The following is a 24092-nucleotide window of genomic DNA, read 5'->3' on the forward strand; positions in this document are numbered from 1 at the left end:
AATATAACAAATTTTATAATTTCAATGTGAAACAGTACCGATTTTTTATTTATTTTATTTTTTTGTATGAACAGTGATGCGCCCTAATGTACAAAAGTAGATGGGTATACAAAACCACGAGTACCAGCTTTCCTAGCATACCGATGATTCAGTAGAGAGCTTAAAAATTTTAGCCACTCGCTTGCATCTATAAAATGCCAATCTACTACATAAATACTTAGGTTTTGTAGCCCAACAAAATCAATTTGCGATCAGCGACATATTTAAGCTCTTAACACTCATTTGTATGTATACATACATATATATGTGCCCGTGTGCCTAAGGAGTTGCTGCATTTTGACCACAATTTTCTCCCAAGTCACATCTTGGTATGCATTTTTGGCCCATATCCAATGCAATCGCGTTGTAACATTCGTTTAGTGCTTTGGCATGTTGGTTGCCGGCGCTGTGGTGATGAAGGGGATCGCGGGTGTCTATTGCGCTTTACTGGTTTGCAATTTTACTAGCTCTATTGCAGCAGTAAAGAAAAAAATAAAAACAACAACTGCGTGGACTTTGGCATTAATTTGCATAAGCATGAGTAATGCTTCAAATTTGGCTAACAAGCTATGCAGCCAGGCGCAGGGAGGGGGACGTCATGCAATGTAGCGCAGCAAATGCTTTTGGGCAGTAAAAACAGGATTTTTGCGTGCATTATTTATGGCGGTTGGTTTTTTTTTCATTTTCGTCTGCAGTTATTTTTTGACTGCACCAATTCCTTTCTTATTACCGTTGCTTTGTTCAAAATTTTTCTTGTTTTTTTTTTGTTTAATTTTTAACCAACTTTTTGTTGCACTCACTGCCCGCTGGCTAATAATGTTTAATGACGCTTTGTGTGCAAAACTTCAATAATGATTGACTTTGACTAACTGAAATGATTTACCTTTTTATGTGTTATACAAATTTTTTAGTACTTTTTCATAGCATGCACATCTACATACATACCTATTTAATATTTTTTTTAATGTATTTATCTTGTGTGCGTTTAGTCCAAATCGATTGGGGTCAATAAATTTTGGGAAACACACAGTGAGTGGCCATTGTGAAGGCGTGAGAACTGCCAGGGCGGACTTTTTTTTGTCGATTTGATAATTTGCATGCACTCTTCGGTTGAATGCCTAAGGATTTTACTGTTATGTATTTATAGCTGGCAAAAAGCGCTTTTTGGGTTGGAATGCAAAATTATTACAATAATCAATAGCCTTTGTTTCGTCGATACAAAAGCCAAATCGACCTCCTTCATACAAACTGCAGCGGTAACACCCCTTTCGAGTATTTTCGTCAGCCACCAGACTTTTACTTTTGCACAGGCCATCAGGGGATCTTGGATGTAGTCTTCGTGGACCGTGGTTTCTTGGGAATGCAGCAGCAAGAGACTACCTCATTTCCCTCTACTTCTAGGAGAATGAGCCAAATATACGCCATCTTTCGCCGGTCCTTAGCAGCTACCTGCTAGGTTCTAGCTCCGTCTTTGAAAAAGTTTGAAGAAGCGCACTCTCCTTCATGTAAACATAAGTTTCTAAAAATTTAATTAAGTAAAGAAATATATATTTTCCTCAAAAAAAAAAACTGAAAATTAAAAGCAACTTAAATTAAAAAAATAAAAAATTTTAATAAGTAAAGAAGAAAATTCCGCTTGCCAGGACTCGCACTCGGATCTCTCGAATAGCACGCATGTGCTTTGCTCATTCGGCTATTACGACTGTTGGAGGACGCGAGTTAAATGATATACGAGTGCTTTCTATCAAAATAGCTTTTCACCACGAGTGGTTAATGGGAGAGCTTTTTTCTGAGACTTTTGTGCTAGAATAACAAATATCTTTCGAACCATCTTGGCATCTGGCTTTCATTTATGTTACGAAAGAATTTTTACTATCTTAGTCAGAATTTCCCTGTTTATTTATGACACGCCATGAAATTTTGCAGAAGCCCATACTCAGATGCACCGGAATGCTTGTAAAAGCAAGAGCATGCATTAATGCTTTTACAAAAATGAAGGCTTCGGCGATCCCTTTATCTTATAAGCTTTTGACAAACCCTTTACAATCTGGAAGCCTTTTTAAGAATTCCGTTTCCTCGCTACCAATGATCTTTATTTCATAGCGATCCCATTCACTCTATTCTCTCGCTTAATCCAAAAAAAAATAATACTTCATGTAACCTTTGTAACCAAAATTTCTTCTGCGTTCCGAACTATGTAATCATAAGTATTTCACTCTCTCATTACAGGCTTTCAAGGCAAACATTGCGAAGATAACATCGATGACTGCCCTGGAAATTTGTGTCAGAATGGCGGCACTTGCGTAGACAGCATCAACACCTACCGTTGCGTCTGTCCACCGAATTTTACCGGAGATCTCTGTGAGGAAGATGTGGATGAATGCGCGATGAGGTGAGTTAAAGCAAATACAAATATTTTCAACTATGTACTTAGGGATGGTTTGTAAACATATTTGTGCTTTCTGACATACTAAATTACACCTTTTACCCCTTAAAACACCCATTTTCTCCACAGACCATCCGTTTGTCAGAATGGCGCTACTTGCACCAATACGCACGGCAACTATTCCTGCATCTGTGTCAACGGTTGGGAAGGTAGAGACTGCAGCGACAATGTCGATGATTGCGTAGCTGCAGCCTGTTTCTATGGCGCCACTTGCATAGATGGCGTCGGCTCGTTCTATTGTCGTTGCACACCCGGCAAAACTGGTCTCCTCTGTCATTTGGATGATGCTTGCACCTCGAATCCTTGTCATGCGGACGCTATTTGCGACACTAGTCCCATAAATGGCTCCTACACTTGTTCCTGTGCAACTGGCTACAAAGGCGTGGATTGTTCCGAAGATATCGACGAATGTGATCAGGGTTCACCTTGCGAGCACAATGGAATTTGTGTGAATACACCCGGCTCGTTTATGTGCAATTGCTCACAAGGCTTCACGGGTCCACGCTGTGAGACGAATATCAACGAGTGCGAATCGCATCCGTGTCAGAATGAGGGTAGCTGCTTGGATGACCCAGGCACCTTTCGTTGCGTTTGCATGCCCGGCTTTACTGGCACACAGTGCGAAATCGATATTGATGAGTGTCAATCGAACCCATGCTTGAACGGTGGCACCTGTCACGATATGATTAACGGCTTTAAATGTTCGTGTGCGCTTGGGTTTGCGGGTACGCGTTGTCAAATCAATATAGACGATTGCCAGTCGCAGCCTTGTCGAAATAATGGCATATGTCACGACTCTATAGCCGGTTATACGTGTGAGTGTCCGCCTGGTTATACGGGAACCTCCTGTGAGATCAACATCAACGATTGTGACTCGAATCCCTGTCATCGCGGCAAATGCATCGATGGTGACAACTCATTCAAATGTGTCTGCGATCCTGGTTTCACCGGCTACCTCTGCCAGACGCAAATCAACGAATGTGAGTCGAATCCGTGTCAGTTTGGTGGCCACTGCATTGATCGCGTCGGTTCTTACCTCTGCAAATGTCTACCCGGTACTTCGGGCAAGAATTGTGAAATTAATGTGAATGAGTGTCACAGCAACCCGTGCAACAATGGCGCCACATGCATTGACGGCATCAACAAGTACACTTGCGAATGCGTGCCTGGCTTTACGGGACTACATTGCGAGATCAACATCAATGAGTGCGCCTCCAATCCATGCGCCAACAACGGCGTCTGCATGGACATGGTGAACGGTTATAAATGCGAATGTCCTCGTGGTTTTTACGACGCACGCTGCCTGAGTGATGTGGATGAGTGCGCCTCGAATCCGTGCATCAATGGTGGTCGTTGTGAGGATGGTATCAACGAGTTCATTTGTCACTGCCCACCCGGCTATGGTGGCAAACGGTGCGAGATCGATATCGATGAGTGCAGTTCGAATCCTTGCCAACACGGTGGCATTTGCATCGACCAACTGAACTCCTTTCAATGCCAGTGCATGCCCGGCTACACAGGGTATCGCTGCGAAACGAACATTGACGATTGCATTATGAATCCCTGTGTGAATGGTGGCTCCTGCATCGATTTGGTAAATGGTTATAAGTGTGTTTGTAAAGTACCGTTTACGGGCAGAGACTGTGAATCGAAAATGGATCCGTGTTCAACACATCGTTGCCGCAATGACGCTAAATGCACGCCTTCGCCTAACTTCCTGGACTTTTCCTGCTCTTGCAAGCTCGGCTACACTGGCCGCTATTGTGACGAAGATATCGACGAGTGTGCGCTGTCATCGCCTTGCCGTAATGGTGCGACCTGTCTCAATGTACCCGGCACCTACAAATGTCTTTGCGCGAAAGGCTACGAGGGACGTGATTGCGCCATCAACACCGACGATTGCGCTTCGTTCCCATGTCAGAATGGTGGCACATGTTTGGACGGCATCGGCGACTATACATGCCTTTGCGTTGACGGATTCGATGGCAAACACTGCGAAACGGACATCAACGAATGCCTTAGCATGCCTTGTCAGAATGGTGCGACTTGTCGGCAGTATGTCAACTCCTATACATGCACGTGTCAGCTTGGCTTCTCGGGCATCAACTGTCAGACCAACGACGAAGACTGCACCGAAAGTTCCTGCATGAATGGCGGTACTTGCATAGACGGTATCAACAGCTACAACTGTTCTTGTCTGCCCATTTATACCGGCTCCAATTGTCAGTACAAGATCAATAAGTGCGACTCGCAGCCCTGCCAAAATGGCGCCACGTGTCACGAAAGTGGCGATGAGTACACGTGTCACTGTCCACACGGCTACACGGGAAAACAGTGCACGGAGTATGTGGACTGGTGTTCCCAGTCACCCTGCGAGAATGGCGCCACTTGTTCACAGATTAAGAACCAGTATAATTGTAAGTGTGCTGCCGGTTGGACAGGCAAGCTTTGCGATGTGGAGATGGTTTCTTGTGAAGTGGCTGCGATGCGCAAACAAGTCGGTCTCAAACAACTCTGCAACAACGGCACCTGCAAGGAGATGGGCAACATGCATTTGTGTCAATGCAAGCAGGGCTATACCGGCAGCTATTGTCAGACGGACATCAACGAGTGTGAGTCACAGCCTTGTCAGAATGGCGGCACTTGTTTGGATCGCGTGGGCGAATATAAGTGTATGTGCCCGAAGGGCTTCCAGGGGCAGAACTGCGAATTAAACATAGACGATTGCTCGCCGAACCCGTGCCAGAATGGCGGCACATGCCACGATTTGGTGCAATCCTTCAGCTGCTCATGTCCACCTGGCACGTTGGGCATCATTTGCGAAATCAACCAGGAGGATTGCGTACCAGGCGCTTGTCACAACAACGGTACATGCATCGATCGTGTGGGTGGCTTCGAGTGCGCCTGTCCAGCAGGTTTTGTGGGTTCACGTTGTGAGGGAGACATCAATGAGTGCCTGTCTAATCCCTGCTCGAATGCCGGCACTTTGGACTGCGTGCAACTGGTAAACAATTACCATTGCAACTGCAAGCCCGGCTACATGGGACGCCACTGCGAAATCAAGGTAGACTTCTGCGCTAATTCGCCGTGTCAAAATGGCGGTCTTTGCTCTACAAAACAGTCTGGTCATCACTGCGTTTGTCCGGTTGGTTTCTACGGCAAGAATTGTGAGTTCTCCGGTAACGATTGTGATTCGAATCCCTGCCAGTCGGGTAACTGCGTAGTGGATATGATGCGCGGCTACCGCTGTGAGTGTCCGCCTGGCACCGAAGGCATGCAATGTGAAATCGATACGATGGACGAATGCGCTTCGAATCCATGTTTGCATGGCGCTGCATGCGAAAATCTACTGGGTGACTATGTCTGCTTCTGCCCCAGTAAAAGGCCGGGCAAACGATGTGAGATTTACGATGCCAACTACCCCGGCTGGGCATCGGACAACAGCCGTGGGCCGCTCAATAAATACACGAAGGATCTGGAATACCAACGCGAAATGTGTATCAAGCGCGGCTGCGAACAGAAGAAGGGCAATCACAGGTGTGACCAGGACTGCAACACGTACGCGTGCAACTTTGACGGCAACGACTGCTCATTGGGCATCAACCCTTGGGTGAATTGCACTGCGAATATAGAGTGTTGGCGCGTGTTCATGGATGGCCAGTGCAATGAGGAGTGCAACAATGCTGCTTGTCTGTTCGATGGTCGTGATTGCGCCAAGAAACTACAACCATGTAATCCGACTTATGAAGCCTACTGTCAGAAACATTATGCGGATGGTCATTGTGATTATGGCTGTAATAATGCTGAGTGCAACTGGGATGGCTTAGACTGTGAAAATACACTCGAGCAACCGAATTTGGCTGATGGCGCTATATCTGTGGTGATGCTGATGGACATCAAAACTTTCCGCGAAAAGCAGGTGGAATTCTTACGTGAAATGGGTCATGTACTCCGCACTACGGTGCGCATCAAGAAGGACTCCATGGGCAATGACATGATCTTCACCTGGAAAGGCACTTCGCAATTGACTGAACTGCAAAACTCGGACTTCGGACGCAAGCACAGAATACTAACCAGTGAGCGCAATGATCAAACGGGCATACAAATATACCTGGAAATCGATAATCGGAAGTGCATCGACTGTTTCAATCGCGCCGCCGAAGCTGCCGAGTTCCTGGCGGCTTCTGCATCCAAATACACGCTCTCACCAAAGTTCAACATCTACAGCGTGCGTGGCGTACAAAACCCCGGCGAAGATGTAGAAGAGCGTCCCAGCAATGTAAAATATGTGCTCATCGGCATCAGCATTGTGGTATTCGCATTCCTCGGTGTACTTGTGACTACGCAACGTAAGCGCGCGCATGGCATCACTTGGTTCCCAGAAAATTTCCGTACCACCACCGCTACACCGGTTAATCATCAGCGACGGCGACGTGACACTGGCCAGGAGATGCGCAATTTAAACAAGAATCCTTCAATTGCTTGCATGAGCAATGACGTCAACATGAACTCCGGTCACATGGGCCACGCACCGCAATGGTCGGATGATGAGTCCGAATTGCCGCCACAGAAGCGCATGCGCAACGAACTCGGCGGGTACGCCAGCGATCACACGATGGTAACCGACTACGAAGAAGCTGATCCACGCGTTTGGTCGCAGGCGCATCTCGAAGTAGCCGATGTGCGTTCGTCAATTATGACGCCGCCTGCGCACCAGGATGGGAAACACGATGTGGATGTGCGCGGACCGTGCGGCATGACGCCACTCATGGTAGCGGCTGTTCGCGGTGGAGGCATGGATACTGGCGAAGACATTGAAAATACTGAGGATCAAACGGCACAGGTGATTTCGGATTTGTTGGCGCAAGGTGCTGAACTTAACGCCACCATGGACAAAACTGGCGAAACTTCACTGCACCTGGCAGCGCGTTATGCGCGCGCTGATGCTGCCAAACGTTTACTGGACGCTGGTGCCGACGCCAACTGTCAAGATAACACCGGTCGTACACCACTGCATGCCGCTGTGGCCGCCGATGCAATGGGCGTTTTTCAGATACTGCTGCGCAACCGCGCTACCAATTTGAATGCGCGTATGCATGATGGCACCACACCGCTCATACTCGCCGCACGCCTAGCCATTGAAGGAATGGTTGAAGATCTAATAACTGCCGATGCTGATATCAATGCTGCTGACAACTCGGGTAAGACCGCGCTCCATTGGGCAGCCGCTGTTAATAATACCGAAGCCGTGAATATACTACTCATGCATCATGCCAATCGTGACGCCCAGGACGACAAGGATGAGACACCACTATTTCTAGCAGCGCGCGAGGGCTCCTATGAAGCGTGCAAAGCGCTGCTCGACAACTTTGCCAATCGCGAAATCACCGATCACATGGACCGTTTGCCACGCGATGTGGCCTCCGAGCGCTTGCACCATGACATCGTGCGCCTGCTCGATGAACATGTGCCGCGCTCACCGCAAATGATGGCGCTGACGCCACAGACCATGATAGGCTCGCCACCACCTGGCAGCCAAGCACAGATTATCTCACAGCCCACTGTTATTTCATCATCAAAACAGACAGCGCAATCTGCGAAATCAAAAGCGGCGAAAAAGGCAAAGCTATTGGAGGGCAGCCCGGACAATTTGCTCGACGGTGGCAGTCTGCGACGCAAACCGGGTTCAAAAAAGGGGGCAGGGGGCTCGGTGTCAAAAAAGGGCGGACAAAACGGCCTTACGGCAGCACAGCTGCTGAATGGCTTGGGTGGTGGGCTGACAACGCACGGCCAGGGACTGGAGGGAGTGGACCAGCAGCAGCTGTTGGATGCCGGTCTCAGTGCGGTGGACTCGCCACCACTGACGGGGCTAACAAGTCAGCCGAGCCCGTACGACACGTCGTCACTCTATTCCAACGCGATGGCGGCACCAACACACCACCACAACGATCTGTTAGGCAACAGCAACGGCGCGAAACAACCACCCAGCTATGAAGACTGCATAAAGGTAAGAACTAAATCGAAAGCCATTAGAATCACTGCAGAAAATGCAATTTATCTATTTCTCCACACACAGAATGCGCAAACAATGCAGAGCCTAGTGCAGCAACAGCAGCAAAATAATATGGATTTAATCAAAATGGAGAATTACGTTTACTCGCGTGGTTCGCCCTTTCATCAGGAAATGATCGGCCAGAAAGGCAACAATCAGCAAAGCATGAATTCGCTTTGCGGCGGTGGAGGCGGAGGTGGCAATCTCGGCCACAATCTGCCCGGCAACATGGCCGGTCATGAGCAAGGGCTAAGTCCGCCCTATTCCAATCAATCTCCACCGCATTCCGTACAGAGCAGCATGGCGCTTTCGCCGCACGCTTATTTGGGTGAGTGGAAGAAAACGCAGCGATACGCGAAAAAAAACACAATTTCCTTAATCAATTTGTATGCTCACTTTTTCACCACAGGTTCACCATCGCCCGTCAAATCACATCCCAGCCTACCCACCTCACCCACACACATGCAGGCGTTGCGCCATGCGACCCATCAGAAACAATTTGGTAGCAATGTGAACTCGCTGCTGGGTGGCGCTGCCAACAACAACAACAGCAACTCTACAAATGGCCCACAAAGTAATGCGTCGATGAATTCGCCGCAGAGCATGAGTTTTCAATCGCCCAGCAGTCAGAGTTTGTCGCAACAGAGTTCACCGGTGAGTGTGGGCATTGTATCGCCGACGGGTAGTGATGGCATGATGATGGCGCCACAGCAAACCCAGCAGCAGCAACAGCAACAGCAACAACAGCAGCAGCAACAACAACAGCAACAGCTGCCTCAACAACAACAACAACAACAACAGCAGCAGCAACAGAATTCGAAAAGCAGTGCAATAATGCAAACAATGCAACAACACCAACAACAGCTGGCGAGCCTCGATTTCGCATCGGCCGGTTTGGATTTGAATGGATTTTGCGGATCGCCAGGTAAGTCAATAAGCGTGGGGATGAGAGAGTTGAGATGTTATAAAATTGTAGGAGAGTAGTATTGCATTAGGAAAATAACTAATTTGAGTCAAAAGGATGGTATTTACCCTCTTCTAATTTTTTTATAATTAAATTTCATTTCCCCTTTTTTCTCTCTCTTACATTCTCTGCAGATTCCTTTCATTCCGGCCAAATGAATCCACCCTCGATACAGAGTACAATGTCAGGTTCCTCGCCCGCCACCAATATGCTCTCGCCATCCTCCCAACACAATCAGGCCTTCTATCAGTATCTGACACCGACCAGTCAGCACTCTGGCGGCCATACACCCCAACATCTGGTGCAAACGCTCGATAGCTATCCCACACCATCACCCGAATCGCCCGGTCACTGGTCGAGCTCGTCGCCACGTTCCACATCAGACTGGTCCGAAGGTGTACAATCGCCGGCGGCCAATAATCTGTACATGTCCGGTGGTCATCAGGCCAACAAAGGTTCAGAGGCGATTTATATTTGACAATAAGCACAGGTGGCAGTGGTAGATTGTTGCGGTGAAGCTGCTGTGCACGGACGTTCCGAAAGCGTCAGCGTAAATGTTGTGTTATGTAAACAGTTATAGTATCCTACAAAACTATATATAAATATACAAATGAATATTTTTACTAGTTTGTAGTCTGTACAAAAGATAAAAAACAAAAAAAAAATGCAAACCGATAAGAATCGATTATAAGTTCGTACGAGTGACGAAAGAACGCGTGTAAAATATGAAGAAAAAATTAAGAATGAATATTAAATCGAGCAGAGATCGAACGAACTGAAGGCAAATGCGTCGTCGAAGGATGGGTGCTTCGTGAGCGCTTTCCAAGTACATGTATACGGATAAATGCCGTTTTGGTTGACACGCATATGCTTGACACTCGGCTGCATGGAGACTTAGATGCTTCCTTTTTTTAAAAAAAAGGAAGTCAGCCATATTTTTTAAGTATGCATTTTTTTTTTACAAAATATACATATACAACATACATAGATACATACACAGATAAACATAAATAAAGCGTAAATTATTGTAATAGTTGAGGTGCCTATTGTAAATTATTTTTTACTATTTTTTTAATTGCCACCACAAACGCTTTACTTATAAAGTGCGAGCAGGACCTAGCGAACGAACTTTATTTTTAAATTCTACATAAATTCACGTACATATATATTTTAAATATAAATTATACATACACACATACACATAGCTTACAAGTAAATATTTACATGCATAAATAAATAACAATAATGAACAATACATACATACATACATACATACATATAAAAATCAGCTGCAAAAAAGAAACTCACAATCGAATCTCCTACCAGAGTAGTAAAAATAAATAAATACATACATGCATAAATTTATAGTTATTTACATACACACATATGCATGTATGTAGTAAACATGTAGTAGTGCAAGAAAACAGTATACTTTAAATATACGCGAATGCAAAAAAATCGAATGATTGTTAAACTATTACGCGCACCTTAAAACGTGGCGAATTACGTTACGAAAAAAATTTAGAAAAAATGTTTGCTTGCGCATTGAACTGTGGAATATAGATTTTGTTTGTCAAATAAATAAAATATGTACTGACATGCAAGTGGTATACATATATTGCATTTTGTAGCATAGAGACTAATAGCCAAATTTCGACTTGGCATTGAAATGTTAAGAAAATGTACGAATTATAAACTGGCATCGGGAAATGAACGTAATTTTATTTTTATTTTTTGCGATCTAAATAGTTTTCAAACTTTAAGGGAGTACGCTGTAAAAATTTGAAAATGGAAAAACCAAAACTGTAGAAGTTACGAGTTTTTTTATTCCTGTGTACATAAAGTAGCACTGGCAGCGCATGCCTGCCTAAATGCAGAATGTAATTTTTTAATGCAAAATGTTATTTATTTAAATCTATCTCACACTCTAATGCATATATTTCACACCATAAAAAATATTGAGGTGTAAATTTAGCATGGAATGGCCCATATGTTTAGCCTTAAAAATATCTGTGCCTTTGCGTTCATAAAAATAGTAGCAAAGCTCTTTTTCGCACGGAGTTTATTACATTGCTATTTTTTCCATTTCAATGCCTATTGGAGGTGCGGCAACTGATATTTTTTTAAGGCATAATGAATTTTAAATTAATCCATAAATTATATCTCCAGACTTCAATGGATACACAGTACGCTGTCCAGCTACAAAAGCATTTTTTCATAAATTATAACGAAAATGTCTTTAAAAAATATGTATATTAGGGTGGTCATTAAAATATGCACAACATGGGGTTTTACGTACAAAATAAAGACATCCACGAAAATTTGATAATTAAAATAAAAAAACATTGTGGTCGCTACAGGGTTAAAAAATAATATATTTTTTTAATTGAGAAAATTCGACAAAATTTTGACTTTGACCAGCTATAACTCAGCGTGTTTAAGAAATTATATGAATAAGTTTCGATAATATGTCAAGTTTATCAGATTTCCAGTCATAATAATTTTGTCGAAATCTTGCGATTTTCTTTTTAATTCAATTTTTTTTCAAACTCTGGTAGTGTCCCCTAAAAATTTGTTTAAAATTTTTAAATTTTCGTGGATGTAGATACATTGTACTTGGTAAATATATGTACCTCTAAAAATTATAAGTTGCTTATTTATGGAGTGGTTATCAGACAATATTAACCCTTGAACGACTTATGTAACCTAATTATGACCATTGTCGGCCATGGACATCGATGCGATTGAAAATTTCCAATAAAGTGTCTAGAAAAATTGTTTACCTTGCAGTGTTGCAGCAGTATTGCATCATAGGCATCGTGCGAGCAAGCTGGGCTCGAATCTTCACATACGACATCGTATTACTCGTCACGTAAAAATACATTTTTCGGATTATGACATCCGTGAACGTACTCTTTATTCCATTCAGCTTATACGACTGACGTATCACGTTTTCGATCCGTGAACGGATGTTACGATTCGAGCCCTGGCCGCTTAACACTATTAGCAACTTGCCTCCGAGTCAGTTGGTAATCAGGAAAACCATAAAAATGGATGCGAAAGGTATTTTGAAAGTCTTCACGGGTGAAATAAATTTCAAGTTTTAACTTCACAGTTTTACAAATTTTTATTATTTAATGCCGTATTTCCACTGGGCATACCACGAATTATAATGTCGAATTTCCACTGGCATCGAATTAACTAAAAAAAAATCCCAAAAAATTTTGCTAATTCAAAGTGTGCAATAGTTTACTCAAAGCATAATAGTACGCTTCCACTAGAGTCAAATTTCGCTATGCCGATTCCAATTCAAATTGAAACTGCTAACACGATTACAACATTGATTCCGATTTAAACATGGAAGTAGTTGAAACAGTGAAAAAAATTGACGCAGCGTGTAAACACCATACAAAAATCAACTGGTAACAACAACAAAAACAAAGAAACCCTGTTGCCGAAGTTTCAGTCGTCGGCTGTGATGACTTCTTTCAGTCCAAAAACGGACCACTTCTTGGCTGATGTAATGTACGGTCGAGCAGTAAGCTTGAGCTTTGTTTCAATTAATGCTTTAAATTGTTTTATGGAAAATAAAATCTATTGTTTTTAGCAATTATGTATTTTGTTGTTTATTATTTGGTATTATTTCTCCTTCTGGCTTACAAAGCGTTCACAATAAGAGCAATAAATTAATTAAAACCCGTATGGCAATTTCAGCAGCGCAATTAGGGGCTCGTGAAAACATACTATAAAGAATTTTGAATTGTGATAAGGCATTCGGAAAACCATATCGCAAAAGCTACTGAAATGAAAGTTTCTTCGACAAACAAAATCTATGTACCTCAGCCAAACGATTATCATTTACTGAATGCTTAATTAATTGTTATTGATATTATTATAAAATTTTCAGTTGTTTAAAATTGCATACTTATTGAAATTTATGAAGGATTAAATTATGTAGTTTAGCAAGCAATTGGAAAGCGAAATCGATGAGAACAGAAGGGCATGCAACAAACTGAAGACATACTAGGCTTATTTAAAGTAAATTTTTTTGAGTGTAAAAATAAAACAAAATATTAAACAACTTAATTGCGTGCTTCACTCAATTTAAATACGTTTAATTGTGTTATGAAAAATGACTTTTTACCAACGCGTAGCAAGTATTCGAAACATTAGCCTTAAGTGCGCTGAAAACTCTTCCAGTAATGTTAGGTATTGCAAATTTGTTGTTGAAAACAAATTAGTTAATATTTTTTATTTTTACAACTAGCGCGAAAGTAAATGAATATTAAGTAATTAAAAAAGAAGTTAGGTAAAAAAATGTAAGAAATATAAATAAAATTAATTTCGCTACCCGAAAAGTGCTTTTAATGTATGCAAATCGCTAGCAAGTAACTGTAAAAAGTATCTCATGTCTATGACTTAAGCATAACTGTTAAGTTTAGTCGTAAGTTACCTAAAAAAGATAAACTTTTTTGATTAGTTAAAAACAGCACATCATAAATATTTATGAAAAAAATTTAAAAGAATTTCAATTGTATATTAAAAAAAGTAATTAATTTCAAATATAACTTTAGCAAATATTAATTACAATACTGTAATTGAAAGAAAAAATTTACTTAGATTCTAGTTGATTTTTTATGGAATTAAATTTTTGTATTTTTACGAGATATTTATGAAGTTTGTAGCTGTAAACTGTAGTAAGTTGCGATAAATTCACTTTGATTAAGTTTTTTTAAGATTATTCAATAAAAAATTTTTCTTATTTTTTAATGGGAAAAACTTCTGCAAATAAAATTCGCTACAAAAGACAACAAGCATAAAAGACATAATATTATTTAAATTTAATCAATGTGCTCGTTTAGCAATTAAATAGTAGTTAATTTTTTTTTATATACATACATACACACATAAAATACTGTCAGAAGTGCTGTTCGAATGTAAACCAATTGTTTTGCATTTTTAGCGCCACGACTGTAGCACCAACTATATTTAATGCGAAATAAAAAGAATATATTTTTAATTTTATGTTACTTGACCTGACTCTTGTTGCCGCAAAACTTTGCGAAAAAAGCTTTAATTTAGTTATTATCAGTTTTTGCAATTCTTTCGCATTAGCTGATTTACTGATTTCCAGAAAAAAAAATATTTTAATGAAAAAATCTTTTCTTTTTTATAAATGTCTAAATTTTTTGTTCATAATGATTAATTAATTAATTTTTTTTTTGTTAACCGTGTCTCTGTTTACAGTTTTTAATTTTTTCAACTTTGTTTCCTTTCGTGGCATCCTTTTATTTTGTTTTATGTTTTAAAAGCTAATGAATTTAATATACATAAAATCATGTAAAATAACACTTTGCAAAAATACCTTTTAAGTTTTTCGTAGCAATAGCCGTAATGTATTAAGTAATTAAGCGAAAATCTTTAAAAATACATCAATAAAACATTACATATTTTTATAAATTAAATTTTAATGTTGTTTGAATGCATATTTCGTTCATCGAGCGTAGTGAAAATTGTATTTAGGGAGCCATTGAAATGAAAAACATTTCCATTTCACTAAAATCTTTGAAAGGCTTAAACTCATATTCATAGTATAGTCCTCGTTCCCACGACAGTCGAGTCTACGTAGATAGATAGATAAATACATATATAAATTGAAATAGAGGTATGCAGGGCGACCAAGAGATCTATTGTGCCCTCAACCACTTACAGTACAGTACAGGCCTATGTTGGTACCTCTGCCGTCTTCTCGCAACCCCCTCGCATTCACGAAGCAGGTGCAATGGAGTCTCCTCAGTCACATCGCAGAAACGACATTAGTCGTTCGACCAGATCTCTAGCTTGTGCAGGTGACCACGTAGTCTGCATTGAACCGTCAGAAAACCCGTTTATTATCCTTACCCTCTTTTTGGGAAGGTTTATTATTGCCCTGTACCATATGTACATATGTAAGTATATCTGGTCAAGGACTGTCACTCCAGCATGTATGCTGTTATAACAACAACAACGATGGATTCATCAATAGCCCCGATTACTGTATGTATAGTTTTGGGGTGTTAATTTTTTCGCTTTTTGCCATCCCGGGATTTTCGAGATGTCGTTATTACAATCCCGGGATCCCGGAATTAGTCCCGGGATTTAGATATTCGTTACTTTTCAACAACTTAAATCGAAAAAATTGCGTCTATATTGTTTGAGAAGCCCTCCTACCATAAAATAAATAATAAATAAATCGGTTTGAAACCTACTTTTTTATTTAAAGAGGCGTTTTAATTTTTCTCTCTGACGTCAGGGTATATTTTAAAGGACTTTGTAATTTCAAAGATGTGATTAGTTCCAAGAATTATTAAAAAAACTCAATGTAATGTAGAATACAAAAAAAGTGACTCAAAATTAAAAAGTAAATTTTTTTAGAATTTAAAATAGTTAATTTTTTTTTGGATTCACAAAGACGAATAGGCAACTTTTTAAGCTGATAAAGTTAGAAGGACGAAATTCGAGGATGCTATCGAGTTTATACAAGTCCTTAGCATATAATTTTTTCAAAAGCAATATTGCGAAATTTCACGGATAAAATTTTAAAAGGACATTTTCAATACATACCAGTCATTATTTACCAAAAAAATTTAATCTGTTTAAATTCTACAGAATGTCCTCTTTAATGTCATACCCTTACTTTTTCTCTAAGCACGTTTCACTGAATTTTAATTTTTGAATTACTGACGTCAGAGTGAAAAACTAACTGGTTTCGCGAATATATTGATTTTTGTGTGTAAAATTTACTATCGAACGTGGTTATATGTATATTCAGCTAGACATTTATAAAGAATATTAATTATTAAATAAAAAAGAAATATAGCCAATACTGGTAAAGAAAACGAGTTTCTATTATTGCCATCAGTGCAAAATTTTTTGGGACCTAGTATAGTGTGATCGTAAATACAATATGCATTTTGCTCGCGCTGTTCTAACAGTAATGAGTGGGCAATGCACTAGAGTGCCACTCGAGGAATCCGAGTTCGAGTCGGTCAGCGGATTTTCAATTTTAGTTAATTTTTCTTTATTTTTTGTTTACTTTTTTACACAATCTTTAGACTTTATTAAAAAAAAAAATGTTCAATAAATTTTTATGATATTAAAGTATTTTATAATAAAGTATATTGGCTTATTTCCCAATGAAATTGTTGTTGAACAAATGTTTCTGCGCTACATAAGTTTTACCCTCCTTTTAAATTAATATCATTTCCGGCAGCGTATTACTTGCATTCTAAGGGTAAGAACATAGTGGAGCGGCGAGCAAAGAGCATCGAGCAAAGCGTCGATTTCAAACGCATATCGCACACTAAATCAAAAACCGGCACAACTCAAAAAATCCTAAATGTTCAGGAGAGGCAAAAAACTGCTGACGCTGCGCAATCGACGCAAGCAAAACTAAAAAGATTTAGTAGTATTTTTCCAGTTAAAGAAGATAGTGATGAAGAAGAAATTTTAGCGGACGTTGGGTATACGGTCTGTGAACTGTTTTATGGAAAAAAATTAATTTTGACAAATTTTGAGTTGTGCCGGTTTTTTATTTAGGGTGCGATATGTTTCAATGGGAAAGCGCATAGTGAAGAGCAAAGCGTACATACACATTTGTAATTGAAGCTTTGCTCGATGCTAGCTCTTCGCTTTGCTCGCCGCTCCACTATGTTTTGACCCTAAGTGAACAGTGTGCTTGCATACTAACAGGCGCTGGAATTAAATATGCTCACGTGATTGAAGACACAAAAAGCAATTAAACTAATTTTTTGTTAATTGACTTCACCTTATTCTCCATACATGCAAGTTACCAGTCTTAATAAAATGCGAAAAAATCAACTCATTTTGCAAATGTAAATACTTAATAAGTAATATAATATATGTACATACAAGTGTAAATGACAAAAAAACGTTTTTTATGCCACTATCTTTATTTATAACCAAAAATTGTTACTGTCCAGCTACATTGTTTTAAACTATCTTTGAAACAGTTTCAGAATTTGAAACTCTTAAAAATACATATATAGAAGCGTTTAATTTGCGCTATCATCCACCTTTGCACTCATCCCATGGCTAGCTAAAAGTTTTCAGTTTTCTTATACCTAACTCGAAGTTTATGAATTTCATACGATAGCTGCGGCAACGATTAGCTCCTATAAATAAGCAGTCACCGCTTTGTATGTACAAATTTCACTATACTTATGCTATAATGATATTTATTTAAAATCAGCTTCAATTGTCTTTCTTTGTATCCGCTGCAGTAACCACTTCAGTGCTTCCATCAGGGTCATTGACAGCAGCTGATTTTTCACTTCCACCGTTGGCAACAGTTTTGTTTTTAGGTCCTGTGTAGGGGCAGCTTCCACCTTTGCATTCAAATGGAAATTCAGGTGCATTTTTAATAACATTGCCTTGAGCGTCTTTTTTCTCCCAAGGATTCCAGTAACGTTGTATAATTGGTATCACAATGGGCTGGAAAAATCTGTGCCAAATGTAGAGCAGTACGGGAATGATGAAGCAAGGCACGCACACCATTTCGACTGATTGGAGCTCAATGCACGGAATAGAAATGCAATTACTTTGCAGCAATTTTCCTCTGTTTAAATGAAGATAAAATTCCCAAACTATTTAGAATTTTCGTCCACCAGAAGCAATAGAACACGTAAAAATTTTAATAACAGTGATCAAAACAAACAAAATTGACAGCTGAATTTTATTACTTTGTTTTTGAGTATCCATTTACTCGATAGATGTCGCAAAGTCATAGATTTAACCGGCCGTCTTCACATGCTTAAAATTATCGCTGCGTTCTGCTTTTTTTTCTAGCTAGCGAGATACGAGTTTTGTTGAATGGGCATTTGACAGCATACTTTTCCATTTGTAAAATGTCGCAAAAAAAGGTCTAGCTTTTCAGGCTAAATTTCTAATTTACACCAAAATAAACGATGTTTCTACTCTGAAGAATTCTGCGAAATGAGAAAATACCTGTGAAACAACAGAAATGATAGTGGAAAGTATGCGAGATCTCGCAAAACGCTCGGTAAGCGAAAAAAAGTATGCTACGTACTTTTTGCGGTCTACACGTGCGGCATCTCGCATGCATCGTCCGTGACGCTAGCAAGATTTGCCAGCACTCTAAGACGGCCGGTAAGATATCACATATCCACATTGGCAAGTTCTACTTCAGGGTATGTAGCGATGACGTAAACGGTCGATGATAATAGATAAAACAAATTCACTTCTCAAAATTAAGAGCACTTCATAATCCATGTTTCAATAATTAAAAATAATAATTAATTTATTAATGAATCATGTTCATAATCTTCGTATGAATTAATTCAGAATACTTTTATAGTTTAAATGCAGCAAATTTTGAATTATTAATATCCAAGTATTACCAAAGAACGTAGTGAGTTAGGTATTTACAAACTATTTTTATTTGCAAATAACTTACTTTTAAATGTAGTGTGTTATCTTTAGAGTTTCGTCCTTTGATATCATGATACGAAATATTCCATGTTCATAATCTAAAAAACAAAATAATTCTTTCGTTGCTCTGCAACCCTGTTTACTCGTTGCTTTCAATCGTTCAAATTTTTCGGCCAACAGCTGTCACTCGCTTTTTACAATTAGACCCGTTTGGTTGTTGTTCGTGCGGCGCTCGCGTTTTTGAGGTGCATTGGAATTGTTGGGAACTGGTCGGTTTTATTAATTGTTTATAATTATATTTCGTATGTACATGGTATGATAACAAAAAAAAATACATGATTAAATATTTAACCTCATAGAAGAGCCTTTTTCGTAGCAAAGGCGATTGTAAAACGCGAGAGTGTGAAGTGTTATGATGGTGAAAAAGCTTGCAAAATAAAGGGAAAACCCAAATAATAAAAGCAAAAGTAGCGCATTACACAAATTAACAAAGCTGCATATATAATACTTAAAAATTTAAAAGTGTTTTTAGAAAGGCATCAATTGCATACACATTTCGCTCCATCAAACAAGATCGTGAAAAAGATAGTTGGAATAAGCGTACAATTGGAAGTTACACGATGTGGAGTCCAACGCATATACAAGTGACAGGTGAGTAATTGAAAGAAATGTTTCTATTACATTTTCGAATAACAAGTTAACTTTACGAAATCTACACTTTCACGTATGTAAATGCTGCGAAAATTTTGGTAAAATTTCAGAAACAGCCCCCGATGTAGTCAAGGTATCAGCATTTGTAAGCTCCACGCTAAACAAACTTCGATTGGCGTCATTTATTTTAACTGTGTAAAACTAATAGATACCCACCCTGTAGGTATGTACGTGCATTACTGCAATGACACAATTACGATCAAACAGTTATTCTAGTCCAGTTTTTATGTGAAAAATTCCAACGAACATTATGCAAAAGCAGAAAAAAAAGAAATCTTAACTGTTTGCCAACGACTGCAGCTCCCACTGTTGATTCCACTGTTGGTAGCTTTATGTTAACGCGATATTGACATCGCTCGCTGTCATCGTTGCCATCAAAGCAATTTGTGGATGGAATTGTGAGGCGCCACTTTCTTTGTTCATAAACACATATATTATGCAGCACCTCATCGATATATGTATCTACAGCTTGGATAGCAGAAAACAGGTTTTCTAAAAATCGTCACAGCACAGTCAGAAAACGAGCACAAAATTAAGTTTCAAAGTTTAATAATAACAACTCCCAGCGCAAGGTACATACCAACATATATCAAAGTTAAGCAAAAAAGTTGTGAATTTGAACGCGCTCTGCAAATCACATTAAAAAGCATTCCAAATGGAAATTACGGGCAAAAGATCGACGTTGGCGGAGTATGAATCTGAATAGAAATATGTACATACATATGTTAGCGTTAGCTAATGCCGGCGCTTATAATTATGGTGCTTACATACAGCAATGGCCAGAGATTTAGCACCAAAATTCAAAATGATATTGTTTGCAATTTATGTTTATTTATTTAGTTTTAATTATGTTCATTTAAAATATAATTCAATCTAGGTATAACAGTATCAAAGCTTAAACAAAGTTCACAATAGTTTTGTGGAGGGTGTTGCGCTCTTTTTCCATATAACGCATGCTCAAAATCTGTTTTTATATGGAACTGTTGTAGGTAGATTGAATTTTAAATGAAAATTGTTAGAAGTAAATAAATAAACCTAAGTTGCAAAAAAACATCATGGTGCTAAATAATTGACCATAGCTGTATATTGCTATAGTCTTGCATAGAGTTGTTGTTGTTGTTAATTACTTGCGATTTATAACATAGCGTGGCTAAATAAAAACTTCAACTTGACTTAAAAGCAAACTACTGGTGACCAGTGCGATTAACGCTAAACTTTGGACGGGCGGTGAATTTCGGTTGTAATTTCACTTTTTAACGCTGCTTAGGTCTTTTAAGTTGTTTTTGTTTAACCGTGTAAGCCAAGAGTAAGTAAAGTTTAAAAATTCAAGCAGGCATATTCGATTTTATGCTAATGTAGAAACATATTTATGTAAGCACATATGTAAATGCTCCAAGCGTGCATATATGTATGTATATGGGCATAATACTTGTGTAGATTAATTAAGCACGTTTTTGCCGAGATTGAGGCCTTTCAGATTGAACTCGCAAAGTTCAGTGCGGCAAGTTGTAGTGATTCGTGTGCCACTTTCTACAGTGTGCATTGTAAGTATGTACATACATGTGTACATAAAACTTACTGTTAAAAATGCCATGCTTTACCCCAGAGCACCTCGTGGTAGCGAGCACTCTGCCAACATCATTGAAAACACCATCATTTGCCAAGGTACTCATCATTCGTCGCCTGGTTATATAGTACGTGCATATGTGCTATGTGCATACATGTCACGTGACGACGACGTCTGCTTTGGTTCTCTTTGCAGATTTCACTTTATTTGACATGCAACTGCTGACTTTGTCTGAATTTGGCTCAAAGTTTTTGTTTACGTGCTGAATTCCAATAAACTTAAAATAAAAATTCGGCGAATGAAAAAAACAAAATATTGCGATGCAATTTCTAGCAAAATACTAATCTTAAATAGCTTAGATATTCTACTCGTATTGGAGCGTAAATTTTTAGCTGGCACGAAATTTATTAGTTACGGTTGTGTGTGTGGGCGGAAATTGCTTGTGGAATACATACAATCAAAAGGCCTGTTATTCATCATTCAATATGAATGCGAGACTCTAAAATATTATAATAATTCAACTATTGTTTTAAATTTTGCACACTTACTTGCTTACGCTTCACAAAAGTGTGTTTGTATATGTACTAACGTAACTGCTTAATAAAATAAAATTCCCATAAGATAAGATAAAAAAAAAAAAATTGTTCCATGTCTGAATTGTTTATAAAACGTGGTTGTGGAAACTTAGTCATTATTTGCCGCTGATAAAATTTTAAGCCACTATGGGCAAGCCTTTGGCATGAATAATGCCATAGTAGATCTGAAAAGTCGCAAAAATTCACTATACATACTTACATATGAATAAACATGTAAGGGGTTGTGTGTTATTAACTCAAAATATATGTATGTACATAAATACAATCATATATATATATATATATATGTATATATGCACATAAGTATGCACATGTGAAGTTCATATACAAAGGTACTTTTTGTCATAATGCTCTACAAGGTGAACTTTTGTTTAATTCGTGTGACCTTTATTTTTTGTTTCTTTGGCAAAATGGTTTAGAATATATTGGGGGAGGGGAGGGGGCATTATAATTCTAAAAACATATCACCAGAAAATACTGAAAATTCGCTTCAATAATATGCTCTTTAAATACATTTATGCAATTTTTATGTACAGTATGTAAGAAATAAACAAACTTTTTAAAGTTTCATAAAATGCACTTTATTTTATTTACATAAAATTAAATTTAAACTACTTCAAAAAAAGGGGGAAGTTATCAATTCGTCGGAATATTTCTTCTTTTTTTATGTATGCTACCGCATAACTTTGGACCACGTGAACCGATTTCAATAATTATTTTATTTTTTTATCGAAAAGATGGTACCTTAAGATTCATCCCGTAATATGGTTTAGATCCGATCATTGGATCATGCAAAAATTAACGGAACTCCTAAATTTGTATATGAGAATTGAAGTCGGTTGTGTTTTTTGCTTAAAAATTACTTGTTTAATAAAAAGTTCGGAACACCTAAAGAATACTGACCTTTGAGTTAGAGAAAAAAAAGTGGGCGTGGCCCGCCCCCTGTTCCGGATTTTGACGGCATTTTTTTTTTTTTGGTGCAAATTTACAAGGGCGGCTAAACGTGGAATTTTCAACATTTTCAAAAGCTTATATTTCGAAAACTATTGAACCGATTTTCTAAATATGGACACAGTTGGAAAGGTGATTGAAGGGCCTTTCATTCGATATATATGTCTATGTATATAATGTATACACGTTGCGAGAAAAGGTAAACAACGAAATTATGGCAATTTTTTTTTAAATGTATGTTTTTCTTTAAAAAATACGTAATTAACTATGTAACTAATTTATCAGAAAGAGCACAAAAATTCCGTTAATTTGATATATGACTTGTAGCAAAAATTCTTGTGGACATCATATTTGACTAAATATATATAAAAAATATAGTTTTATATGAAAAAGGAAGAGCGCCACAGGCCAAAATTTGGAATAAAAACCGCGCGATAGAAAATCTTATTCTTTTTAGCTTTTACAAAAATTTAATTAAAATTAAAAAAATACTAAAGAAATATATACAAACTGGGGCTGTGCGATTATTCGATTACTCGAGCAAGTTGGTTAATCAATTATTCGGTTAATCAATTACTCGAGTAATCAAGATTTTGATTACTCAAAACGATGATTAATCGAGTTACTTGAAATATGATTACTCAAAAAAAATAATTTTGCTCGTTAAAAGAGTTTGCTTTGGAAAATGCTTATTTTCTTTTTTACATTCTGTATATGAAAAAAATTTTTCGTTTTAATTTTTGAAAACAGAAACGTTTTCAAAGTATCAAGGAACTTTAACTACTTTACACATATGAAAAGAGTTGAAATGTTGATTACTCATTTTACTCGAAATGTTGATTAATCATAAAGCAAATTACTCAAATATTTTTTTTTGGTCAATCAAAAATCTTGATTACTCGAGTAACTGAACTTTTGAGTAATCATAATTTCCAATTAATCGAATAATTGAGTTATTTACTTTATGATTAATTAAAATTTTGAGTAATCAATTAATCGCACAGCCCTAATACAAACCATTTTTTTTAATCACCTTATTTGTTATAAGATTGAGTTGTAGAATTAAATGGATAATTAATCAAGCTACGCTATCCACAGTATTTTTGCGTATAATTCCTTTCTGCGTAGGCGGCCTTCGGCCGCGCTTCGGGATTATAACCCTCACTACGTAAAATTCTTTTTTCTGTATTGCCAAATAAAAGGTGCTGAACACCTTTTGCAGAGAACACCTTTTTGCGTAGGCGGCCTTCGGCCGCGCTTAGGCATTATAACCCTCACTACGTACAATTCTTCTTTCTGTGTTGCCAAATAAAAGG

General features: G+C 38.6%; 3 protein-coding genes across 5 annotated transcripts in view; 2 read left to right on the forward strand and 1 right to left on the reverse strand.

Moving 5' to 3' along the window:
• The window catches only part of LOC118733634 (neurogenic locus Notch protein), a 204205-nt gene extending 194099 nt beyond the window's left edge, over positions 1-10106 (forward strand). Inside the window, exons 6-10 of the mRNA XM_036463127.1 lie at positions 2269-2431; positions 2555-8492; positions 8562-8865; positions 8947-9462; positions 9636-10106. Coding sequence (XP_036319020.1) covers positions 2269-2431; positions 2555-8492; positions 8562-8865; positions 8947-9462; positions 9636-9979 — 7265 coding nt within the window. The 3' untranslated portion in view covers positions 9980-10106. The remainder of the gene's footprint in view (positions 1-2268; positions 2432-2554; positions 8493-8561; positions 8866-8946; positions 9463-9635) is intronic.
• A 7303-nt stretch (positions 10107-17409) lies between these two features.
• LOC118734663 (UPF0729 protein GD16342) lies at positions 17410-18220 on the reverse strand. Its single transcript, XM_036464369.1, has one exon. The coding sequence runs from the start codon at positions 18055-18057 to the stop codon at positions 17755-17757; it is 303 nt and encodes a 100-aa protein (XP_036320262.1). The 5' UTR covers positions 18058-18220; the 3' UTR covers positions 17410-17754.
• Positions 18221-19128: 908 nt separating this feature from the next.
• The window catches only part of LOC118733636 (rab11 family-interacting protein 1), a 59820-nt gene continuing 54856 nt past the window's right edge, over positions 19129-24092 (forward strand). For all 3 annotated transcript variants that reach the window (XR_004992276.1, XR_004992277.1, XM_036463128.1), the window contains exon 1: positions 19129-19602. Coding sequence is in view for 1 of the 3 variants with exons in the window: in XM_036463128.1 (XP_036319021.1) it covers positions 19572-19602 (31 nt within the window). In the remaining 2 variants the exon portion in view is untranslated. The remainder of the gene's footprint in view (positions 19603-24092) is intronic.

Source organism: Rhagoletis pomonella, unplaced genomic scaffold (genome assembly GCF_013731165.1).
Source record: "Rhagoletis pomonella isolate Grant_MI unplaced genomic scaffold, Rhpom_1.0 Rhpom_scaffold_00002, whole genome shotgun sequence".
In the NCBI taxonomy this organism is placed as follows: domain Eukaryota; kingdom Metazoa; phylum Arthropoda; class Insecta; order Diptera; family Tephritidae; genus Rhagoletis; species Rhagoletis pomonella.

Excerpts from the sequence above, each read along its gene's own strand:
- LOC118734663 (XM_036464369.1), bottom strand. The coding sequence starts at position 18,057 with ATGGTGTGCGTGCCTTGCTTCATCATTCCCGTACTGCTCTACATTTGG.